Genomic DNA, 24,126 nt, shown 5'->3' on the forward strand with positions numbered 1-24,126 from the left:
TTTGCTTTTCCTGTGTACATCTCTTATCTAGGCCATATGCCCCATGAAGGCATGGGGCCTGGCTGGTACTGTTTTGTTTTGTTTTATTTCCTCCAAAGGAGTACTGGGCAATGCCAGCCAGGTGTCAGGAGTTCAGTGCTACCTTGATTAGTCAGAATGTGGCAATGGGCATAGCTCTATTCGGGCTGGCCCCATGAGTGTGCCATGAGTGTGTCACTTGCAGACCATTTTTCCTGCCTAAGGTTCTGTTTGTTTCCTGCCATTCTAGGACTTCATCTGAATTTTGGTGAGCTCCAGGACTGGCCCATGCAATCACTTTCCCTGACTTCTGTCTCTCTTGTCCCATCTCTGAAGCTATGGAAAGATAAACAGGACAGCAGGGACAGCCTCATCAAGGGTTCAAGGGCAGCTGACAAGCCCTTCCTCTTCTCTATACTATTGGGGGTCTGGATGCTATGAGGAGGGACAACAGACTCAACTGTATTTCTGTTCTGAAGGAGAAGAGTCTCTGTCTAGAGTCATGGAGACTTTCTCTGAGCCATGCTTGGGCAAAACTTCTCCACCCAGAGCTGTGGTGAACTTTGACAGTCTCTATAGGGTACCTTGGCCCATCCAGAACTCCTGTAGCAAAGAATGATGGTGCTAGAATCATTCTGTGCTTCAGACAGGGACCTACAGGCTAGAGGGCATAGAAGGATCCAGATACCTTCCAACTCTATAAAGGTTCAATAAGAGGGATGAATGCATCTCCACCAGGAGAAAGTAATGAGAAAAATTGCCTGAGAACATGGAAGGTTCAGTCCAGGGGAAGTTTAGTGAGCAAATGAGTGGGATGGGCCAGTTTGCTGATCAGCCTCCTCCTCATCCTCTTCTTCCTTCTCCACTTTTCCTCCTCCTCCTCCTCCTCCTCCTCCTCCTCCTCCATCGTTTTGTTGGAGCTCTGAAGCAACAGCCCAGTCCTCCTTTTCCTCTGCCAGCTCTTCAAGCTGCTGCTGGGCCAGGAGTTGGCCCACCAACTGCTCCAGGGCCTCCAAGCTCAGCCTCTGCAGGCGCTCCTCATGTTCTTGCCTCAACAGCCCCAGCACGGCCTTGGCATCCTTGGGCCCAAAATGTTTGCCTAGGACCTGGCCCAGCTGGAGCCACAGGGGCTGGGTTTGGTGGGTCTGGTCCAGGGCTGCCTCCTCTGGAGGCAGCATGATAACATTGATGGAGGCATTGGGCCCAATGCTGTAATCTGAGAGGTGTTTGTCATCAGCCAGGAGCTGGCCACGGAACAACAGGTGCTGCTGCTTCTCTGGCACCTGCAGGTGTTGGGAAACCAGCTTCTTCAGTGTGGCCACACTTTCTTTTCCAGATACCTTCAGGCTGCATCTTCGGCCCAAGAGCAGCTTGACCGTAAGGAACATTGGGCCAGAGAGAAATCAGGAGGGATCCATGCTCTGAGAGTTGCCCTGAAGGTAAAGGGCCCTATAGGTGACCCCGTCACGAAAGGGCCACTGCTCCCAGCAGGGCAAGGGCCCAGCCCACATGGGCAGCCACTAGTTAATGCACAGTGATGTCATAATGCTGTGTGGGGGGGGGCTCATTTCCATAGCAGAACTTTAGGGACAGCAGAGGGACATTGTAGTCACAAAGCATCTTTCCTTCGTGAGGAAAAAGGGGAGAAGGGGGGGTGACCAGGAAAGAAAATGTAAAGAGAGCTGAAACAGAGGAAGAGGACTGGAAAGGCACCATGACAACAGCATGTCTGCCGATTTTCTCCGCACATGACTTGGGTACTTTCTTGGTGTTAGCAGGAGAGACCACAGAGCCCCAGGAGTTCCAGCACTGAAAGACAGGGCAGGACCACTAATGGTGTCTGTCTGTCTTCTATCCATAGCCTCAACTTAATCTGCATGACTGACAGGTGCTTTGATAATTCCCACCTGTAGGAGGGGAATTGCAGGCTCATTTAATCCCACAGCAAGAGGCACATAGCTGTGTCTTCATGGTGGCCTTGCCTTTCCTCCTAAAACAACATCTACTCGGTACCTTCCATGTGCCAGTCACTGAGCAGACTCCAGGCTTCAGAGGCACATCAGGAACAGGATGTTTGTTGGGCATCTGGGTGTTGCATTTGGCAAGTTTCATTGCAACCCACTGCTTCTCTTGCACCAAACCCTTTGCAGGTGTTGTCACATGTTAGGCTGCAAGGATGGTACTGTCTTGGCTGGGAAGTGAGTGAGCTTAGAGGAGAGCTGATGTCCCTAATGGGTGTGCTGAATGCGTCAGGGGCTTTCTCAGGTCTCCTTAGCACCCATGTCCTCCCTTCCCCTCCCCTCTCCCCTCCTCCCTCCCTGCCTTACTCCTTTTCCTTTCCTACCACCCCGACTCTACAGAGAATGATAATGTTGGCAATCACCGCAGCCTTCCTGAGTCTGCCCTTGCACAGCTCCCGACCCTACCCCCTGTGCCAAGGTTGCTCAACCTTCACCCCTGTCTTCTGACCTTGTCATCTAACAGCATCTGAAAGAAATACCCGTAAGTACCAGGACTGTCACCTCCTCTCATTCTTCTCCCGTGCCTGTAATCTCGCTCTTGGCAGATGACCCAGATTCTGGTCCTCGATGGCCCAGCACTCCCAAGTCGGGAATCCTAGCCAATGAAGCTCCTGTTGTTCCTCCTCTTCCTGAAGTTCACCTCCCCTCTGGCTCCTCCCAGTGACTGAGGTTCTTACCTCCGTACTGCCACGCTGGGCTCATTGTCATCCCAATCCAGCTACTACCTTAGCCCCATTCATTACACAGCCAAAAGGATGATCCTAAAATTACTGTGAGTCTTCTAAGTTTAAATCTTTTGTTTTTGGAATAAAAACAAGTTTTCCTGGCTGTAGCCAGAAGTTTTCCTGTGTCCCGCCTGGTCCTGTAGCTGTTCAGTCCCAAATAAACACACAGAGGCTGATATTAATTACAAATTGTTTGGCCTGTGGCTCAGGCTCATCCTTAACTTGCTCTTACAACTTAATTCAACCTATTTCTATTCATCCATGTTTTACCTGTGTTCCATTACATCTTGCCTCCCCCTCCCCGACTCCCAGCAGCGCTCAGCGTCTCCTCTGACTCTGCCTTTCTTCTCCTTGTCTCTCTCATTGGGTTCCCCACCTGGCTCTGTTCTGCCTTGCCACAGGCCATAGCAGCTTCTTTATTAACCAATGGTAGCAACACATATTCACAGCGTACAGAAGGACCCTTCCACAGCACCTGGCATGATACCTGAGGCTTCATGGCCTGGCCTCTAGCTTAACACTCCAGCCTCCCCACTTTTGATCCTTCACCCTAGCCATATTAGCCTGCCTTTGTCTCTGCTTGCTTTCCCTATTTGAACTCTACCAACTTATCCTGCAAACTCTGTGTGCTTTAAAATCACCTCCTCCATGAAGCTTTCTCTGCTTTCCCCAGCCTTGGGCAAAGGGAATCCTACATCCATCCCTCTGTGCAGCCATTACTCCACCCGTTAGTGTAGCCAGGATAGACCTTCCCATCTCTGCCTCTGGCTTTCAGTATCAGGGTCTGAGTCTCCCTCATCATGATGCCTCCCGTACACCAGGTTTTATATACAGATGGCCTTGTTCACATATGTATTGGTAGAAGAGATTCAACTTAGACATGCTAAGTCATGCAGAGTCATACAGGACCCAAGTACATACATAGGCTGTGAAAAGATATAAACTTACCTGTAGCCTCTCCTTCACCCCGCCTCTTCCCCTAGAAAGAGGAAAATCCAAAATTACATAGAAAATAAAACAGAAAGTGATGATATCAGGCTTTACCAGAGGCTCTTCTATAATACTCATGTAAATAGCCAGTTCCCCAGGAGAGTGTGAAGGAAGTCTAAATTTGCAAGTGTACACACAGTGTGGGAGGGGCTGCAGGCTCTAGGGTGTAGATGAAAGGAGGTATGAGTAGTTTCCGAAGGGCCATTTAAGAATCCTCAGTCCCTTGAGAGGAGGACCCCCTGGTGGACAAACCATGGGATAGACAGGATTGGAGCATCCTATGGGTGATGCCCAAGCCGTACTAACTAACCCACAAAGGCTTCCTGGAGGGCGAGGGCTAAGTGGTCCTTACAGGCAGGGCGCAGAGGAAGGTAAGGCAGGGAAGGGACTAGCTTGTAGTCTGCCCTAACTGCAGAGCTTCTGGAGGGAGTGGGGAGCATCCAGGAGGAAAATGATGTCAGCCATTGAAAACCATTTATCCAGGCTTGAGCTGCCCCAGTCATGAGACATCTCTAGAGATGGCCTCTGGAGTTGGGCTCCCCAAAATGAAGCACATGAAAGCCCTAACACAGTTCTCCAAAGCTAGTGAATATGTACAGGTAGGTATACCTATGACAGAGACTGTGGGGCCATGAGGAAAGCAACAAATTGAATTAGTGATGTCCATAGATGCTAAGAGAAATGGTCACTACTGCCCTGGAGTCTCTACTGCCCTCCCAAAGAGGACAGAAGAAGCCCCTGTCTGGACACTGGACTTCTATTTGGAGTCAGGAAATATTCCAAGCACCCCACCACCGTGGAATTGCTTGTCTTGATTATGCAGTTAATGTGAGCAAATAAAATAATGTAGTCACAGCATGCAATCAGACAATGATTGTTATAATTAGAAGGGAAGGTCGTCTGGAATGAGTGGGTTTGTGACTTGGGAAAAGAATCAGTGTGTGCAGAGAACGTTCAGATTTCTCTTAAAAAATACTGCAAAAGGCATTAGCATCATTGGAAACCAGTGCAGTGTCTGAAGAGGAGATGGGCAGGGTGGGGGAATACTCCTGGAGAGGTCTGAGCATTCAGGTTTCTAAGATCTTCCAGTGCTCCTGGGCGGGCTAACTGAACCTTGTTGCAAAGAGATCACAAAATGGGATCTGTTATCCACCAGCTGCCCTGGAGCCTGCCTTTAGCTGGGTTAATCCTCAGGTCTCATTTTGCACCTCTAGACAATAGGAGGATGATCAATTCCCACCATCCTTCAGAAGTTGCTATGTGAACCCACAGCATCTGACCCACAGAGATATTAAACACAGGATTCAATTTACAGATGGAAATGGGAGATCCTATTGTTGTTCTGTGATGGTGAGGAAAGAGCCCATTACACCTGGAAGTCTGCTCACAGTGACTCCCCACATAATCCTATCTGTACAGGTGGGTGGGCAGGGCAGTCTTCTGCAGACTGGCCTAGCTCATAGGGGAAGATGAGGTGAGTTCATTGACAGCTGAGGGGGCTGCAGTGTTGTGAAATATTATTTTAACTAGGCAAAGATGTGTTACATTTGTGTATGCTGCATTTGTTTAACTATGTAAAGATGTGTTGCTTTGTCTGACTAAGGTACCTGATTGGTCTAATAAAAAGCTGAACGGCCAATAGCTAGGGAGTAGAGGAATAAGCAGGGCTGGTGGGCAGAGAGAATAAATGGGAGGAAAGAGAATGAGAGCACAAGAGAGAGAAGAGAAGAGAACAAGGAAGAGAGAGGGGAAGGTGCCTGGGCCAGACAGACAGACAGACACCCACCAGCCAGCCAGACACCCACCAGCCAGCCAGACACAGAGTAGAACATACAGAATGAAAGGTAAAAAGCCCTGAGGCAAAATGTAGATGAAGAAAAACAGGTTAATTTAAGTTTTAAGAGCTAGTGGGGCAAGTCTAAGGTTGAGCATTCATAACCAATGTTAAGTCTCCTTGTCTTTATTTGAGAGCCGGTTGGTGCTCCAAAAGAAGGCCCGCTACATTGCAGAGTGCAGGGAATTCTCTGCTGCCTCCTCTCTGATTCTGTAAGAAGGCTTTTTGGGGAGGTAAGTTATGACCTCTGTCCACCCGACCCCCAACAAAGTGTTGTTATCGGACTTGAATGATGTCAGCCTGGCTTCGTAGGGCGTGCCAGGGATGAGGTGGCAACCAGACTCAGAGCAAGAAGACCTAGAAACAGCCCGAAGTAGGAAGGAAGAAGGCAGGATAAGAAAGTCAGAAGGCAAAATACTTAGCAAGGGGAGCCCCACAGAGTGGGCCAGGGAAGGGGATAAAGAGAGAGAAGAAGGGGAGCTGCAGGGGCAGGAAGAAGTTCGTGTGAAGTACAGTGAACACTCTGGCAGGCTGCTCCTCTGAGAACTCCATCCTCTTCCCCTCTCCTTAAGAGTGGAAAGAGTTCATGGGAAAGGTTGTCAGGGAAAGTGGGATCCATCCGGAAAACTGTTTGTCCCAGGGGTGCTTAGAGCCTACAGTCTTTGGTTCCAGGCATTCCCTGCCGCCTCCACCTCAGGGAGCCTTACCACTCAGAAGCATGTCTCAGGCACCATGGTGTGCTCATCCCCCATAAGGCCCAGGAGAGTCCCATGCTACTAATAGCAAGTCCTCAACCCTGTGACAACGTCCACTCTCCTCAGGCCTACCCTGTGCTGCTGGCTGTCTTCTTCTTCTTCTTCTTCTTCTTCTTCTTCTTCTTCTTCTTCTTCTTCTTCTTCTTCTTCTTCTTCTTCTCCTCCTCCTCCTCCTCCTCCTCCTCCTCCTCCTCCTCCTCCTTCTTCTTCTTCTTCTTCTCTTCCTTCTCCTCCTCCTTCTTCTTTTCTTTCTTTCTTCCTTTCTTTCTTTTTTTGCTTTTTGAGACAGGGTTTCTCTGTGTAGCTTTGGAACCTATCCTGGAACTCACTTTGTAGCCCAGGCTGGCCTTGAACTCACTGATCCACCTGTCTCTGCCTCCCGAGTGGTGGGATTAAAGGTGAGCATCACCACTGCCCAGCCCCTGTGCTGTCTTCTGTAAGAGAGGTCTCTTGAGGCTGCTCCACACTCCACAAGCCTAGCTCTGTATAGGACAGGCAGCTCTTTAGGGGACTCTGAGCAAGCAGAAATGTCAGAACTTACGCAACTCCAAGAGCCCAAAGGAGCCCAGGTGGGAGGGCCCAGGCATAAGACAAACTCTTGTTAGCAATCAGCAGTCCTGCTGTCTGTCCAGACCTCCATTCCCACGCCTAACAACCCGAGTCCTATCCCATGCTGCCATCCCAGAGCCCTGGAGAAGTTAGAAGCCTGTCTGCAGTCAGCTGGAGGAGTCTGAGAGCCTAGTCCCAAAGCCAAACACAACTCCCACCTTGTAACATCTAGCTATAGCCACTAGGTGTCACTGCTGACCTCCCTGGCCAGCTCCTTGGCCAGCATAGCCAAGCTGTTGTGAAACCTGGCATACAAGACTGAATCTCAGGTACAGAGCCTTATCCTGACATGAGCCCCCACCTCTCACAGAATGCTAGTTATTCCTCTGTCCAGCCCTTGTCAGTCATGCTTGGGATATAGACATAAGGACCCACACTAAACAGGGTTCTGGACCAGGAAGAGGTCAGTCAGATACATCCTTTTGGGAGACACATAAGCCTGCCACTTCTGTGCCTAAACTCCTAGGGAGAGGAAGGAGCTACTGATACCAAAGGGTGTAGGGTGGGGATATCAGAGGTCTTGGGACAAGTTGAAGGAGTCATAGAAGGCAACAAGAACATCCTGGCTAAGCGTCCAATCTGCACAAGGCTGCATGGAAGAGTGTGGAACCTGAATGGGTTGGACAAATGCTTCTCTATCTCCAAGGTGACTGTTCCTTTGAAGACTATGTCATCAACCTGAGTGGCAGGACTTCTCTATCCTGCAGCTTTGATAAAATGTGATCTAGTAGAATCAAGGAAAAAGAAGATGTCCATAGAACTAGAGTGGTGTCTTCCCACCTTCCTCTGCCTTCCAGAATCGACGATGCAGCAACTGGGGGCTTGAGTTCATCTTCAGAATTTGCAGTTGATCTAGATACAAGCTACTCTAAAGAGGTTGGCAGTAGGTAGGTGGCCGGGGGAATGGGAGGGCCTGGCTAGACTGAGGCTGAGGACTCAAGTTCATTGGCTACCTGGTAGGATGGCAGCTGGCTATCAGATGTCAGGCTCAGTTGAGAAGGGAGCATCTGCAACAATGACCCTGGGCTTAGCAAGCTGAATGGGAGAGTTCCTTTCCTGCCAGTCTGTGCCCAATGAGAAATCAGGCTCTCTCTCCAGGCAGGATGCCTATGGGAAAATAGAAATGAGCCCCTGGCCTCTGGGTCTTGACTGAGCTTGTATGCTGAGCATGGTGTTTCCAGCCCTGAGACTCTCCTGCTCCTTGCTGGGTCAAGATCAAAGTCATAACAAGGCTAGGTTCTTGGCCTGACAGGAGCCAGTGGCCCATGAATGGTAGAAATCCCAGGGATTGGTTGTTCCAGGTCACAGAATATCCTGAGCTGTCCCAAACTACAATGTATGCTTTCCACTTGACCCGCTCTCCCCATCCCCCTGCAAGAACATGTGGAGTGCGTACAGGATTCAGGGCTGTATCTGTGGAGACATTTCTGATTTGGGGGGGGGGGGGCGGGCGGCTAAGAATTCTGAGTTCTGCCAACTCTCAGCAAAGAGAAACTCAGCCTTGGTTAGCCCATGCAGATGCTGATTAGCCGGGAGCAGAGAGATAGACAAGATGACCCAACAGCATATAACCTTGAGAAGCAGATGACTTTGAGACAACTTTGTAGTGAATATAGGCAGAGATGCCCCATAAAGAGGCCCTGCCCTTTTGTACAGAAGACTCACTTACACAATAGGTAAAGGATGTCTAATATGTGTTCACCATATGCTCTGATTATATGAAGAGGTGATGGGGTGGTCCCACTGTAGCAGAGACTGAGACCCTGGGTTATAGTGTCACATGTTGTTTGTGGAAAAGGGGAGCTGAAAGAGCATGAGACTGGGGGCCCAGGAAGGTGCCTTGCTAATTGCCAGCCTTCTAGGGAGGGGTTTCCATAACTTGGGACTCTGGAGAGAATGCCATCAAGAGAGCTGGCCCTAAGCCCAAAAAAGTGAAGCAGGGGGGCATAGGGAGCCACTTGGGGAGAGTGGTCCCTAAGCCCTAGCCAAGTTTCTGGGCCCCAGATGAAAAGTGAATCACTGGTTCCCCCTGGAGGGGAGTAGTCAGTCACCCTGTAAAAGTTTATTTTTATACATGTCTGATCTATTTCACATCCGCTCAGATATTTTGACACATATACAGGAAATGTAACTCTCCCCCATATGGCAGTGTTTGGTTGGCCAGACCTGAGGAAACTCAATAGGGTCACAGAGGAGCAGAGGGAGAACAGCAGCATCAGGGAAGAATGCCAGAGGCCTGAGGCCTCGTGACCAGGTTAGGGATCACAGTGAGGTTAACATAGAAATCCTTCTGCCTGAGTACAGAGTCAGGACCCCAGGTCCTGAGTGTGGCTATGGTTGCTGCTTCCCTGGAAGGATGGACAGAGGATAGAGTGAGTCTGGAAGCAGACAGAGCAAGCAGAGGGATGCAGAGTATGATAGACCAGCCAGGCACAGTGTGATGCCGCTGCCACCTGCTAAGTGAGGTGAAGAGTGTCTCACACTCAAGGAGGCAAGAAGGTGGAAGCAAACTGATTGGGAAATCCCCAGCTTGAAGCTGAACTCCAGAGCACAAACAAATGGCAACTTCGTCCTTCAGTCCTATACACAGGCACCTAGGATCTGGGTCATGAACTGATGCTTCAACAGGTCCTTAAGAGTGTGAGCAAAGAGCTGTGGAGAGCAAGGACCAGCATCTTTCTCCTTCCACACAAGTCAGGGAGGGACTTTTTCCCAGTTCCCAAATGCTGAGCCCACCTAAACCAGAGAGAAAAAGAGATCAGATTGTGTGCCTCACTGTTCCAAGAGGGAGTAGTTTGTTGATTGTGTGAGGGTTTTGTTTAGGTTTAAATTCACAAATATCACATTCCTATCAGATGTTATAGGAAGGCAAGCTGACAGTCTCCTACTCATAAATAGTGATGGAGCAGATGCTCCCAGGAATGCCTTGATGCTGGCATTCGACACCGAGCGTGGGCAAAAGCCTTGGATCAGTCTCCTGTGAAGCATTGTCTTAGTTCTTGGTAGTTCTGAGCACCTCTGACTCTACCCTGGAAGCTCTGCCAAGTGTCCTGGGCCTCCTTCCCCTTGGCTGTGGATGCCACTGACCTGGATTCATCCTGTTGCCTTGGTCAGCATCACTGCCCCTACAAGGGGGGGATGGGGGGGTTAACAGGCTAGTTCAGGATCTCAAGGCATCCAATCTCTGCTTGAAGTGGAGTGTGACAGCCAAGAAGTTCCTAGGCCCTCCCTTCCTCCCCTCTCTTCTGGAAGTCAGTGTGTCAGTGGATGAAGGCTGCACTTGGCCTCACCACCCCCTATACCCCCACCCACCTCCCCGTAAATCCTGGCGACACAACAGGAAGGCTCTTTAACTAGCACATAAAAGTGCTTTGGGCTTTCAGAGGCCCCTGCTCTGTGTTTACAGGGGGCCCAAGCTTTTTACAGGCCATTTCCAGGCCTCCTTCCCCTGACCTACTGATGCATCTCGGAGGACTAGCCCGAGCCACGTGACCATGGGGCACAGAAGGAGGAAGAGCCCTCTCCAGCCTGGGAGGTAGTGATGACCAAAGGCAAACAGACTGAGCACCCACCCATCCTATGGCCCAGGGAGTCTGCTAGGGTCACACTACCCACCCTTCAGGTAGGAGCCCAGCAGGACTCACCAAAACCTTGTTTGGCCACTGAGTCATCTGCAGTCACAGAAGCTGAAGATGGGTCTTGGAAGGGTCCCAGAAAACATCTCTGTAGGGGTAGCAAGTCCTGAGCTGAGAAGTACTTCAGGCCATGTCACAGATGGCCAGGCAGTCAAGCTGTCACTGGGATTTAAAAATGGACCCTGGGCATCATTTCAGCCCTCAAAAACTATAAGCCTACAGCTCCACTGAATCCAGCTAGTCCAGAGACCTTTTGAAGGACCTCGGCACTAAGTGCTGAGCGCTGAGAGTCTCTGTTCCTGGGGACAGGAAAAGAAGGAGCAGTAAGGAGCTAGGGAGAAGGCCTCACCAAAGCAGACAGCAGTGAAGCAAGCCCCCACCAGCTGTCCTCTCCCGCCATCTTGACTGCCTAGCTCCTTCCCTACCTGCCCCCTATCTAGCAAGCCTGGCTCTACCTCTCCCCACCCTATGTTGTAGATCAAATCCAGGGCCTCACATGTGCTAAGCAAGCTATAACCCAGCCACCAGCTTCTTGTGGCAGGTCACAGGCTGAGGCCAGTCTGTGCATAAATAAGCGGTCTTCCTGACTCAGCCTCCAGAGTGCTGGGGTTACCAACATTCTCACCACACCGGCCCCTTCCTACCTAGCAGCCTCTCCTTCCCCCTTCCCTTTAATATTTCCTGGTCTCGTTTCTGTGCCCTTCTCTGAGCCAGAGTCCATTATGGATTATTTCACTTGTCTTCTCCCTGCTTCTCTGTCTTTCTCTCTTAGATAGGGTTGTCTCTTCTGGTCTCTCTTATAAAAAAGCATAGAATGTTAACATTCCATGCACACATGTATGCTGCAAGTATGTTTAAAACACACAACCATTCCCCAAAGTTGTTTTTCCCCCCATTTTACAAGTACATATCTGGAGGCTCAAGGGATGGGCACACTTTTCTTAGTACTATCCAACAATTATAGGCTAGTTACCTGCCTGTCCCCAGAAGCAGCAATGACAATCAGCATCCCCTCCAGTTGCAATATACAGAACTAGAATATGCCACGGGCACGCTCATATGTATTCATAGATTCACATAGCTTCCTATAGGTAGCAGAGTACAAAGTTTCCTTAGTGCTTCTACTCCCAGTACGTTATGTTCACAATAACCCTATAAAGTAAGTGCCACCTCTGTCCCCACTTTATAAATGATGAAATTGGGGTGCACAGAGATTAAACAAGTTGTCCACAGTCACACAGCTTGCAAGCAGCCAGTACAAGATTAAAACCTAGTCACTTGGCCTCCAAAGCACAGACTCCCTCCCTCTGCAGAGGGTCCCTCTGTCAGGAAGTACAGAAAGGCAGAGCAGGCCTGCAGTTTGCAGAGGTCTGGGAGACTTGCCTGTGGGGTTAGAAGGTGCTCACAGAAGAGTCTGGGTCTGTGTGCCTCTGAGAAGCTCCAAGGCCAAGGGCTGAAGAGGGATGTCATGGGAAGGACCCTGCTGAGACAAGAGATTCTGTCTTGTTTCTGAGCTGGAGAGAATAAAGGCCTCTATTGGGAGCCCTGCCCCCCCCCCCCCACCCCCCGGCTAGCTGTTTCCTGAAGAATCTGTCACCTCCCCTTCTGGGAAGGCCCCTAGAACTTCCAACCCACTGGTCCTCTCACTCTTCCTGATATCTGCAGTGGAGTCCTGCCTGAGGAGGGGCCGTCACCACCACTACCGCACCCCACCACTTCCCACCCCCATGCACAGCCACCATTCTGCTTGCATCATGGCCCCCACAGTTGCTGGGGACTTGGGGCCTGTGCCTGGACCTGGCACTTCCTCCTGGCATGTCTGGAAAATATGCTTCTGTTGATAGAGTCTCGGGGTCTTGAAATGATACAGTCTAGGGGTCTGGGCCAGGTTCATTTTCTCTGCCAGTTAAAGAATTAAAAGGCAGGAAAGATCTGAAGTGCAGCAAGTTGCAGTTGCAGAGAAATCTCAAGTACCGCAGACAAAAACAACAGTTGAAAAAAGGCATTTATTGTGGGTGAGAACACAGAAAAAGACCCTCGGCTTTGCAGACTCAGAAAGCTAAAAGTCCAGTCTCTTCCTGAGGGTGAGGGGGTGCATGTTAAAGCCTCAGAAGTTTCCCTCCTCTACTTTAGGGTTGGTCAGTTGAAGACAGGGTGCTTGATTGGTCTACAACTGTGTCGTGATCCAGCCTTGAACTTGGTGATCCAGTCCATCAGCAGGGGGCCTGTGGGTGGGAGACAATAGCTTGGTAGCTTTTGTCTCAGATCAGGAGGTTGAGGAAGAAGCTGGCCATCTTGGAAACTCACCACCTTTATCACCTAGCCATGGCCCCTCTCCCTATCTGTCTGCCTACTAAGGAGTCTGTCTAACTCCTGGTCTCTCACTGTCATCCTATCCTCCCTCCTAGACCCTACCACAGCACAGATTGGATTAAGAACAAAAATATGAGCTGTGTTTGTTTTAATCAGCTTCAAGACACGGGGGCTTCTAAAGGGAAGGCGAGTGAGCAGGCTGGAGCTGGCCCCCAGGGCAGGCAGGCTGGGCGGTGATGCCATCCCGGGGTCAGGAGCATGCGGAGCAGAGAGAGCATCTGTGGGTCAGATCCGTGGCAGATAAGGGGAGAGGGAGAGGACCTGGGGCCCAGGAGGATGAAAAGGATGGGAAGGAGGGAGGAAAGAGATGCTTTTCCTGAGATGTGAGAACTGGGGAGAGGCAGGGCTGCCCATAATCTCCATCCTAGAGAGAGGGGGCAGGGAAATGGGCAGAAGAGCTGGAGAACTTGGGGGGAGGGACGGGGTGTGAAGCTTGGGGCACTTCCTGGAGCCTAGCCTCCAAAGTAAGGGACAATGGGAAAGAGAGGGAGGGTCCGGCAGTATTCTCCACTCACTACCCAGTGACAGAAGTACCCCTGCCAGTGCTGCCATAGAACCCAGGCAAATGGTGTGGAGACCTTTTTGTGCCCAGGCACGCCACCACTCAAGAAGCAAAATGCTATATTAAAAGCACTGTAAGGCAGTAGACAGATCGAGGGAACAAAGGCCTGGCAAAGCAAGAGGCCGGGAGACAAATGACATCCCTGGAGACACATCAGAATTGGATAAAGGCCTGGAGCTTTGGGGGTGTGGAAGAAGAGTTCCAAGGGGAGGCAGAAGTCTGGACCCTGCTGCCACACTTTGCCATGTTTACTGTATGACCTCAGAGGCCACATGTCATCTCCAGGCCTGGGTCTCTTGGTCTATAAATCAGAATACTAGCCAGTCCTCTCTCTCTCTCTCTCTCTCTCTCTCTCTCTCCTCTCTCTCTCTCTCTCTCCTCTCTCTCTCTCTCTCTCTCTCTCTCTCTCTCTCTCTCTCTCTCTCTGTGTGTGTGTGTGTGTGTGTGTGTGTGTGTGTGTCAGCCAGAGATCACAGAGACCCATTTTTTTTTTTTTTTTTTTTGGTTTTCTGAGACAGGGCTTCTCTGTGTAACAGTCCTAGCTGTCCTGGATCTCACTCTGTAGACCAGGCTGGCCTCGAATTCACAGAGATGAGCCTGCCTCTTCCTCTGGAGTGCTGGGATTACAGGCGTGCGCCACCACCGCCCAGTTTAGGTGTCAATTCCTTAGGTTTCACATACCTTGGTTTTTTGAGACAGGATCTCTTGCTAGCCTGGAACTCACCAAGTAGGTTAGGCTGGCTAGCCAGTGAGTCCTAAGGGTCTACCTGTCTCTTGTCTGTATTCCCCCAGCAGTGAGATGACCACTATGCCTGTCTTTAAAAAAATAAATAGATAAAAATTAAAAAACTCTAACAACAAAAAAACTGGACATAGTGGCTTTGTTAATCCCAGCGGGAGGCAGAGGCAGGTGGATCTCTGTGAGTCTGAAGCCAGCCTGGTCTACAGAGTGAGTTCCAGGACAAGCGAAGTTACATAGTGAGACCCTGTCTTGGGCACGAGGTGCGGGGGGCGGGAGGGGATCTGGGAATCAAAGCCAAGCTCTTATGCTTGCAATGAAAGTATTTGAGTGACTGAGCTATTTGCCTAGCCCACATCTGCCAATGTCTTAAAAAGGAGTCCTGTGGGCCACAACTGTGTATGTCCTACCATAAGTCCAGGAGCCAACAAAAGAGCCCAGAGAGATCCAGGGACCAGTCCAAGGTCATGTAGGCAGTGGAAGAAGAAGCTGGCACAAGTGCCCAAGGCTCAGGGTGTTTGGCTAATGTCCCAACTCCTTGGGAGCCAAGTAGCCTCAGGCTAAGTGCACAAGTAAAAAGACCCAGATGGAAACAGGCAATTTGGGCAGAGCTCCCAGAGCCCAGCACAAACCTGCCGAGCTGGGCAGTGGTACCATCCTGGGGCTAGGAGCCTGTGCAGCAGAGAGCATCTGCAGGTCGTCAGATCCCTGGCAGATAAGGGAAGAGGGAGGGGGTCTGGGCCCGGTGGGGGGGGGGGGGGGGGTGTGAACAGATAAGAAGGAAAGTAGAGGCAGGCTTTGAGGGTAAAGGGCCAGGGCTGCCCACAGTCTCCACCCTAGAGTGAGGAGGGTGGATGCATTTGCCCCTTCTCCAACCTGACTCTAACACTCTGAGCCACAGCTTCTGGGAGAATAAGGCTCTCAGGGCAGACCCAGGGGAGGGCTTTGATGATGGAAATGATGCTTTGGCAGTAGGAAGAGAAGGAGGAAGAAGCCAGTAGTGAGTTCCTATGGCTACACTTTTGTTTTAAAGTTTTACATGCTACCCTAATGATTTAGAATGCTGCTTCCTATTACATAGCATGATGAAGGCAGGAATTCTAGGCAGTGCTGGCAAAGGAAAAATTGTCACACCTATATTCATCCTTCAATTAAAATTGTTAATTAGTCCATAAACCCCGCAAAGTTTGGAAACAATTATATTATCTTACCCAGCCTGGGGCACAGCACAGGGCTCCACATGCTGCAAGCATTGGATAATGCCATCATCATTTGGATTGCGAGGCTAGCTAGGGTCTAGAACTTCAGAGAGCTGGGCATGGCTGGAACAAACTGCCGCCTGTTTAGCTTCATTTTTCTCTTCTGCAGAGTGGGAGACAGCTACTAGGAGATGCTCTCCTGAGACCCCAGCAGCCGTGGTAACCCACAGATCGGACAGGGCAATTGAGCTGAGGGGGCCGAAGCTCAGAGCACACAGCTGTGCTCCTGGCCAAAAACTTACTAGGGAAGCAGCTTGCCCAGGGGTCTGAAGGTCTATCAGCAACAGCAGCAGAGAGTCCTGCTGGCCACAAGAAAAGAGCTAACGTGTAGCCGGGCGGTGGTGGCGCACGCCTTTAATCCCAGCACTGGGGAGGCAGAGCCAAGCCGATCTCTGTGGAGGCCAGCCTGGACTACCAAGTGAATTCCAGGAAAAAGGCGCAAAACTACACAGAGAAACCCTGTCTCAGAAAAAAAACAAAACAAAACAAAACAACAACAACGAAAGAGCTAACATGGACATCAGCCAGGACACAGACCCAGAGCAAACCCACAGTCCACCATTCCAACCTCTAGCTGAGTCTTCCTGCTCCATTTCTCTGTCTCCTCCTATTGTGTTATCTCACCTTTGTGGTCAGTCAATCCAATTAGCCCCTGCCCTAAGCCAAGGGTGGGGACACATGCATAACCCAGGAAACATGCTGACTACGTTCATGCTGTACAATTTCAAATGACAATGTATGTATCCTATGTATCTCCTTGCATCCTGTCCCATGAAGAGGCGATTAGAACTGAAGAAATTGATCTGTGCTAGGCACACCGCTCAAGCTCTGGGCACATTTTTACAGGGTGAACACTTGCCCCCCAAGCCAGTGTTTTCTCTATCATAATCTTTAATTTCCTCTATCATAGAAGTTTTCCAGTCTGTTTCCCCAACTATGTCATGGTCCCCTGGGAACAGAGATTGTCCGGTATTTGGCACAGCTTCAGACACTGATGGCACATTCAGATGCCACAGAAAAGAAAGCCCGCAGACTACACATTGTCACAAGCAGTCTCAGCCCTCAAGGATCAGTTCCGGCAAAGTAGCTCTGCTGACCTGAAGGTACAGAGAAGAAAAGGGGGCTCACCCACCCTCTGGATCCTTCTGGCACCCTAGAAGGCAGTTTGCCCACACACCCAGCAACAAGGCAAGGCAGAAACAGAAGGGTTGGCTGTGGCCGCCCACAGAGTCTGCAGTGAAGATGTCAGAACAGGGAAGGGACAGGGGCCGCCCTGCCTGTCCCAGGGCAGCATCTTCACACTACCTTCTAGGGCAGGACACTATCTGTCCCCAGGTTTACGGTGTGGGTAGCCTTTTCCACCCTTGGTCCTGTTATGAAAGGGGGGTGGTCACCAGGGTTCTTGGGAGCAGGAAGAATGTGGGATGACGAAGGAGCCATGGGGGAGGGGCAGTGGCAGTCTTCCAGCCCCTCATAGGCTCTGTATAGTATCAACCCCATTCCCTAGACACTGAAAGACACCCGTTGCTGACACCATGGCGTTGAGTTTCCCCTGGGCCAGTCCAGGCTCCTGTCACCAGGCCTGCCAGGAAATTGCTGCTGACACCAAGGGAAGGGCCCCAAGACCAGGAACAGGGAAGGCTGAAGATTGTGGAGTTCTGAATGGGCGCTAGCCAGGGTGGGAGCAAGCAAGAGAGCGGTAGATCTGAGGAGGTCCTGACCATGAGGTCTGGGACCCTCCTCCATCTTGTCCTGTCTCTCCTGGTCTCTCCTCAAGTGCCTGGAGAACCTTGGAGCTTATGGCCAACATGGCTGTATGAGAGGAGACAAAGAGGCATCACTGTGCAAGGGCCATAAGACCCCTTCCATAGCTCCAAAGTTATACAGTTACCCCAGCAATCTCAGAGACGAAAGCTGGGGATCCCCTACCCTTGTGCATGCTCCAGGAGCCCCGGAAGCTATAACTTGGGGAAGGATCGTGTCTTCTCTGGCTGATGCTGTCAACCAGGTCTGGCACAGCTTGCTCTGTACCCTCATCCTGTGTCTGAGTCTTGCCCCACCCCCTCTTGTCTGTCTTCTCTGCTGTATTTCCCAAAGTTAGCCCTTGCCTTGGCTCCCAGGTGTTCCTGAATGTTCTAAAGACTTTGGAGAAAAACTGGGAGAACTCTGGGGGGCAAGTAATAGAGGGTGGGGAGGGGTTTTGAGGCCATCTTCAGATAGTCTCACTGTTATTGGCCCCTCCTCTTCTCCATGGGGAACTGTATTTGTGTTGGGGAGGCTGGGGATGGAATGACCAAGGCTACAGAACACACTGGGCCTCCAGGGGCCAAGAAATGTCTATGGATTCTTCTCCATCTGTACAGCAACCTTTCCTCCAGGAGAGAGTTCTCATCCTCAGGCTGTAACATCCCTAGGGCTTGGTCCTGGATTGACCCAATCCAGCCCCAGGCAGGAACAAGAAAAAGGCCAAAGGATGGTGAAGGCCATGCTTGGTGTGGGGAGAAGCCAGTTTGTTGCAAGAAAGTCATAGAAGACAGCCAGACCTAGACTACAGGGTCAAGATGGTGATGTGGACAGGGCTGCAGCCTCGTGGCAAGTGGCTTACGTGGATAGAGAATAGTGGGAGTCCCAGAAGGCTCTGGGCAGTTTCAGGTCCCAGGTAGGCCATCTGGAGCTGACCTCAGCAGCCAACAGCTACACACCTCCAGGACTTACAAAGGAAAGTCATTCTGCCATGTAAAGATCAGGGAGAGTCTGGGTAGGGGTTCCAACTTGCTGTTCCCAAATGTGGTACTAACAAATGGCAAAACTGCTTTAGTTTTCTCATTTTTTAATTTACTCAATAAAAGTCATTAAATAACAACCAAAAGCACTTTAAAAAGAAGAGGCTGAGCAGTGGTGGTGCACGCCTTTAATCCCAGCACTTGGGAGGCAGAGGCAGGCGGATCTCTGTGAGTTCAAGGCCAGCCTAGTATTTAGCTCAATGGTAGAGCGCTCGCCTAGCAAGCACAAGGCCCTAGGTTCGATCCTCAGCTCAAAAAAAAAAAAAAAAAAAGAAAAAGAAGAAGAAGAGGAGGAGGAGGAGGAGGAGGAGGGGTATTGCTGTGATAGAGGTTGAGCCAGGGCCACTCTGAAGAGTGACTGAAGGAATCCTGAGGATGTCCACTGTGCACAGGTCAGGCTCCAGCTCCAGAGATGGGAGGATCCACTGAGAGCAGACTCAGCTGTCTGCTCAGGGTCCATGCACCTTGTTCACTCCCCACTGAGACATCAACAGAAGCAGGAAGCAGAAGGAGAGTGCATTTCAGGTCCTGGGTCTACCTCTTCATACTGTGTGACTCCACACAAGTGCCTTGGTCTCTCTGTGCTTCATTCCCTCATCTCTAAAAAGAGTTCTGGGGAGAAATGAGATTGGACACGTGAAGCCTGCTAAAGAGCATATGGCTGTGGCAGTCACCTAGTACATGGTTAGCCAGTTCTGTGATTATGTTTCCAACCCAGTCTAGCTGACAATTTCATATAAAAACAAAGTAACTTAAAACATGCAAAAAATGAAACCTGGTTCTATAGTATTGATTACATTGCATAACACTGCTTATTTCCTTTCTTTATAAAAGCTTTTCTTTCTTTCTCTCCAGCCCCCAACCCCAACCATAGCTTTAGCTGTCTTGGAACTTACTATGTAGACCAGGCTAGCCTGAACTCACAGAGATCTGCCTGTCTCTGGTTCCTGAATTCCAAGATTAAAGGCATGTACCACCGTGCCCAGCTTATGTTCTTCTTAATTATGTACATTAGTGTGTCTGTATGAGGGTAAGTGCTGGTGAATGAGGGTGTCTCTCAGACCTCCTGGAGATGGAGTTACATGGGTACTGGGAACCAAACTCAAGTCAAAGAACACGCTTTCTTTTCTTTTCTTTTCCTTTTTCTTTCTTTCTTTCTTTTTTTTTTTTTTTTTTTTTTTTTTTGGTTTTTCGAGACAGGGTTTCTCTGTGTAGCTTTGTGCCTTTCCTGGAACTCACTTGGTAGCCCAGGCTGGCCTCGAACTCACAGAGATCCACTTGGCTCTGCCTCCCAAGTGCTGGGATTAAAGGCGTGTGCCACCACCACCTGGCTATAGAACATGCTTTCTCAACTGCTAAGGCGTCTTTCCAGCCCCTAGATTTCTTGCACAAATTTACCATCCAGAAGCTCTATATTTGAGAATTTATGAATTATGTAGCAAGTATTTATTACATGCTGTTAGCTTCCAAGAATGTTCCTGCCAGTGGGAAGCAAATAGACGAAGTCCCTGTCTATATGAATTTAGTCTCATGACAGAGACAGTAAACAAGAAAGCAAATAAGTAGATAATGTAATTCAAAAAAACCACACCAAACATCCTGCATTGAGATTGTGAAAAATCAAGACAAAGAACAAATCATGAAAGATGCCAAAAAGTGCAAACACTTTACTCACAGAGGAACCAATGATAAGGTTCACCAGACGCCAGAGGATGGTGAGGATTTGAAGCATTGACATGAGATACCTAGAATTCTGTTTCCGGTGAAATTATCCATCAAGGTGAAAGTGAAATAATGACTCTCAGACAAACAATGTCAGTAGCAATAAGAGCTGTAAGGCAAAATAAAACGGGAGGGGTCAGCACACGGTGGAAGGACTGTCTTTTCAGGGACCTCTCTCTAAGAAGCCGCCTAAACAAAGTGAGAGAGGGGCCTGAGTCATGTGAGGGCACCCAGGCAGAGGGAATAGCGAGGCAGAAGCCCTGAATCCGGATAAGGGTATGATAGCCATCGAGGGGCTCACATAGTGGAAGCACGCCAGGCCTTGGGCAGAGGGTGTGAAGAGAGACTGGTAAAGCAGAGGCTCAGTTTGCAGAAGGAGCTTTGATTTGCTCTGAGCATCATGAGATGCTGTGGCCAAGGGTGGTAGCATCCATTTTAAACTTTGGAACGGTCCCTCGGGCTTTGGTTTGTGGAGAAGGGCCTACCTGCAGGGCATTGCAGCAGGCCAGGATCCGGAGTAGCAGTAGAAGCCACTGGACTCTGAACGTATCCAGAAGGTGCTCTCAAGTGTGTTGGACCTGGAGCGTGGAAAGAGGCTGTGTGGACTTTTGGCCTGACAGCTGTTGTGAGGATCTGGGACTCTAGTGGGCTGGGGCGGACTTTGCTTGTTTGAGCATGTAATGTTTGAGGGTCTGTTAGGTCCATCACTAGACTTCTGGGAATGTAGGTCCAGGACGCTGGGAAATAAGAGAATGTCACCTGGGAGCTGGCAGGGGCAGAGAGGCAGCCTCTGGAACACTGGACTGTGCTAAAGCTTGGGGCTGTCTTGAAATCCTCAGGGAAAACTCCGCGCAGCTCCACTAGGGCCAGTGGAAAAGATCTTTGTACTGCTGTCCCAACAGGGCTGGAATATTCTGGCAGCACCAGAGACCTGCCTCTTTTCCTGTCTTGTTTCCAGCGGCTCCCTCAGTGCCCCCCCCCCCACCCTGTATTCGGAAGACCACAGCTGCAGTGAAGCAGAGGTCTGACAGCAAAGCCCACGAGAGAAGACATCCTCAGGAGTTCACTGAGAGGGACAGTAGCCAGGGGAAGACAACTGGACACTCCCACGAGCCACCCAGTTCCCAGGGAGGACTTGAGATCATCTTCCATGGCATCTCAGATACACACACATCCCTCCAGCTCTCAGTCCATGTGAATACAATGTGCCCTCCAAACAATAACCACATCAGGTCCCCCAAAATGTGGCAAATGGAGGTTAAGACCCCTAACACCCACCAACATTCCTGTTAAGAAAAGAAAGCAAACCTGAGGCTCAAAGCCCCGCTCAGGCAGCCTTAGCCACGGCACAGTAACACTACTACGTTGTCATCCTGTTTGTTTTTATAGCTGTTCTGTTTATGGCAAGTGCTACTCATGTTCCGTTTATAGTAAGGATGTGAAATTTCCTCCCAAAGATACGTGTGTGTGTGTGTGTGTGTGTGTGTGTGTGTGTGTGTGTGTGTAGTAGTTAAAGGAAAATATTAGTAGTACAAGCACACTCAGATGTAATCAAAACCACAGAGGTCCTACTCAAGTAATTAAAGTCTGAAAAACATGACCCTAAAAGATACAGAAACAAAACATAGCCCTGGACTCATCCTTGTACACACAGCTTACAATCACCCAAACCTCCCCAGGGTCTAGGGAGATTCATCTCCCCTCCTTTGTCCCTTCCCTACTTCCTGCAGACCACAGATGGACAATGCCCCCTTTTTGTGGCCAATTAACCCCTGTGGTGGGAGCTCACCAAAGGGAAAAATTCTCTGTTTGATTCTTATCACTTCAAGACCACAAATTCAAATGCTCATTAATGTCTTCCTACTGCTGCAAATTTGAGAAAGACCCTCTGTATCAGCAAAGATGGCGCTGAACTCTGGGAGTAAGAGTGGCACCTGATCACATTTATAACTCTGAAGGACACTATCTTCAGAATGGGTTTTGGTGTGACATTGTCTTAGGCAGCACTTGGCCAAAGCCAGACCCCAACCAAGCAAGCTCTTAGATCTAGTGGTCCACCTAGCACTGCAGATCAGTCAGATGAGCGTGTCAGGGCAGGGTCCTCAGATACCAGTGAGCAGAAATCCAGAGGACCATCTCAGCAGGTAATCAGATATGAGTCATGCTGACCCTCTTGAGACCTCATGGAAGCCCCTCTCTGGAGACCTTTGACCCAGTGATGTTATCCCAAAAGTAGGAAGTGTAGGGTTCTGGGCTCTCCATACCTGCAGCTGCAGCCAGGCTGAGGAAGGCACAGCTGTATTGCCGGAGGCTGTGTCTCTTACGAAGGAGAAACATCCGGCCAATTCCATCAAGAATGTCAGTCAAAGACCTGGGGAGGGATCAGCTGGTTTGCCATTCTTTCCAGCCAGCTCTTGTATCTTAGGAGCAAGCACTAGGGCCTTCTTAGGCCAAGATAAGGAGCTGCCTGTCTCCTGAGGGTTGTGGCCTCTGCTCCGCCCCACACCCCCCTCCAAGGCTCCTGGCTCACAACCTGGGGGAGGCACAGGGCCTCTCAGGATGTGACCCAGGATGTGGGGACCTGCAGGCTCCTCAGAGAGATATGCAGGGGTGAAAGGGCAAACCTGTTTCTAGTCTTCTTATCAGGGGTAGCTGAGTGAAAGGGAAGTGGGCAGCCTGGAGGTCAGGCTGGGGGATCATGGCTGGGGGGGTCATGGCTGGGGCAGGGCTCAGCCCAGAGGACCTTGGAGGAGACCCTGCTTGGTAGAAAAGACAAAGGGGGAACATGGGGGCCAGAGAGGTAAGGTCTTGGAGGGATGGCCTATTCCTAAGGGGAAGGAGAGTTAGGGTAACAAACCATCCTGGTTTCCTCAGACTCTGAGAGACTTCGCGGACCGGGACTCTCAGGTTCAAATGAGATGATGGGTCAGCCTGGCTACATGACTCTTATCCAGCTCTATCCTGCTTCCCTGGAATTCCCAGGGAAAGGACAGGCATGTCCTTGCCTCTCCCTCAACTTGGAGATGACATATTCTTCAAAGCCCAGGTGGGAGCCTTACTCCCCAGCCTACCCCATGGGGTCTTGGGGTGGAGGCATGCATCTGGAAGGCCATCCTCTCTGTGGCCGCCATGTCTAACACTGCCCTACCCACAGTGGGTTCCTAGCACAAGGACCTGAACAAGGAGGTGCTTGGTACTTGCCTTGGGGATAGAGTCTGGATACTGAGGGCAGGCAGGAGGAGTGGATGCCTCAGCAATCTGTGGCGTCCCTGCCTCTTACTCTCCTATACTCACAGGCACATTCAACCTTCAAGTGACATTTTCCTCACCTTGGGAGAGTGGAACTAATATATCCTTAAGCAGGTACCCACGTTTAAGCTGGGGAGCAGGGAGACACACACAGACCTGTGGACAGACCCCAGCCTTGGTCAGAAGAAAGGAAACATCTGGGATAGGTGGACTGTGGGGAGAAGGGAGATGGCTTGGCTTCTCCTAAGAGATCTGGGCCTTGGGCTCTAGCCTGTTGTTCCCTCGAGGGTCCCACCTGCAAAGAGCCCACAGAATACATGCCAGGTACACATGAGGGGATTTGGGGAAGACAGAATGCAGTCTAGGATCCCGCTTGTGAAGAAACCAATGGTACGATGTGTGGAGGCTGAGTAGCCATAGAGCAGCAAAAACTAACGGTGAGTTAAGGATAGGCTAAAGGCTGGGAGAGGCTGTATTAAAGGAAACTTTTGACCCTTTTATACACTTCCTCATGTTGAGGTGACACACCCAACCATAAAATTATTTTGTTGCTACTTCATAGCTGTAATTGTGCTACCATTATGAATTATAAAGTAAATATCTGTGCTTTCCGATGGTCTTTTAGGGTCGTGACCCACCGGTTGAGAACCTCTGCTCTGGGTAAATTCTGTAACTACAGTGGCCAAGGTTGAAACACAGAGGGGAGCCCGGTGTGTGTGTTCTGCCCCCTAGTGGCAGTTTTTTTAATGTTGCAATCCGTGGTGTTTAAGGGAGAGCTCAGTAGGCTGGTCGCCCCAGTCTTTGGGGCCTGGTCTTCCATCATTAGGATGGGAACCCGCTGAGTATTCTAGG

General features: G+C 50.3%; 1 protein-coding gene across 1 annotated transcript; it reads right to left on the reverse strand.

Annotated features, from left to right (window-relative positions):
- Nucleotides 1-812: 812 nt before the first annotated feature.
- Nucleotides 813-1,406, reverse strand: Ubl4b (ubiquitin like 4B). The gene has a single exon (XM_036191374.1). It carries the CDS (start codon nt 1,404-1,406, stop codon nt 813-815), a length of 594 nt encoding a protein of 197 aa, XP_036047267.1.
- Nucleotides 1,407-24,126: the final 22,720 nt, after the last annotated feature.

The sequence above is a fragment of the Onychomys torridus genome, chromosome 6 (genome assembly GCF_903995425.1).
Source record: "Onychomys torridus chromosome 6, mOncTor1.1, whole genome shotgun sequence".
NCBI lineage: Eukaryota > Metazoa > Chordata > Mammalia > Rodentia > Cricetidae > Onychomys > Onychomys torridus.

Excerpts from the sequence above, each read along its gene's own strand:
- Ubl4b (XM_036191374.1), bottom strand. The coding sequence starts at position 1,406 with ATGTTCCTTACGGTCAAGCTGCTCTTGGGCCGAAGATGCAGCCTGAAG.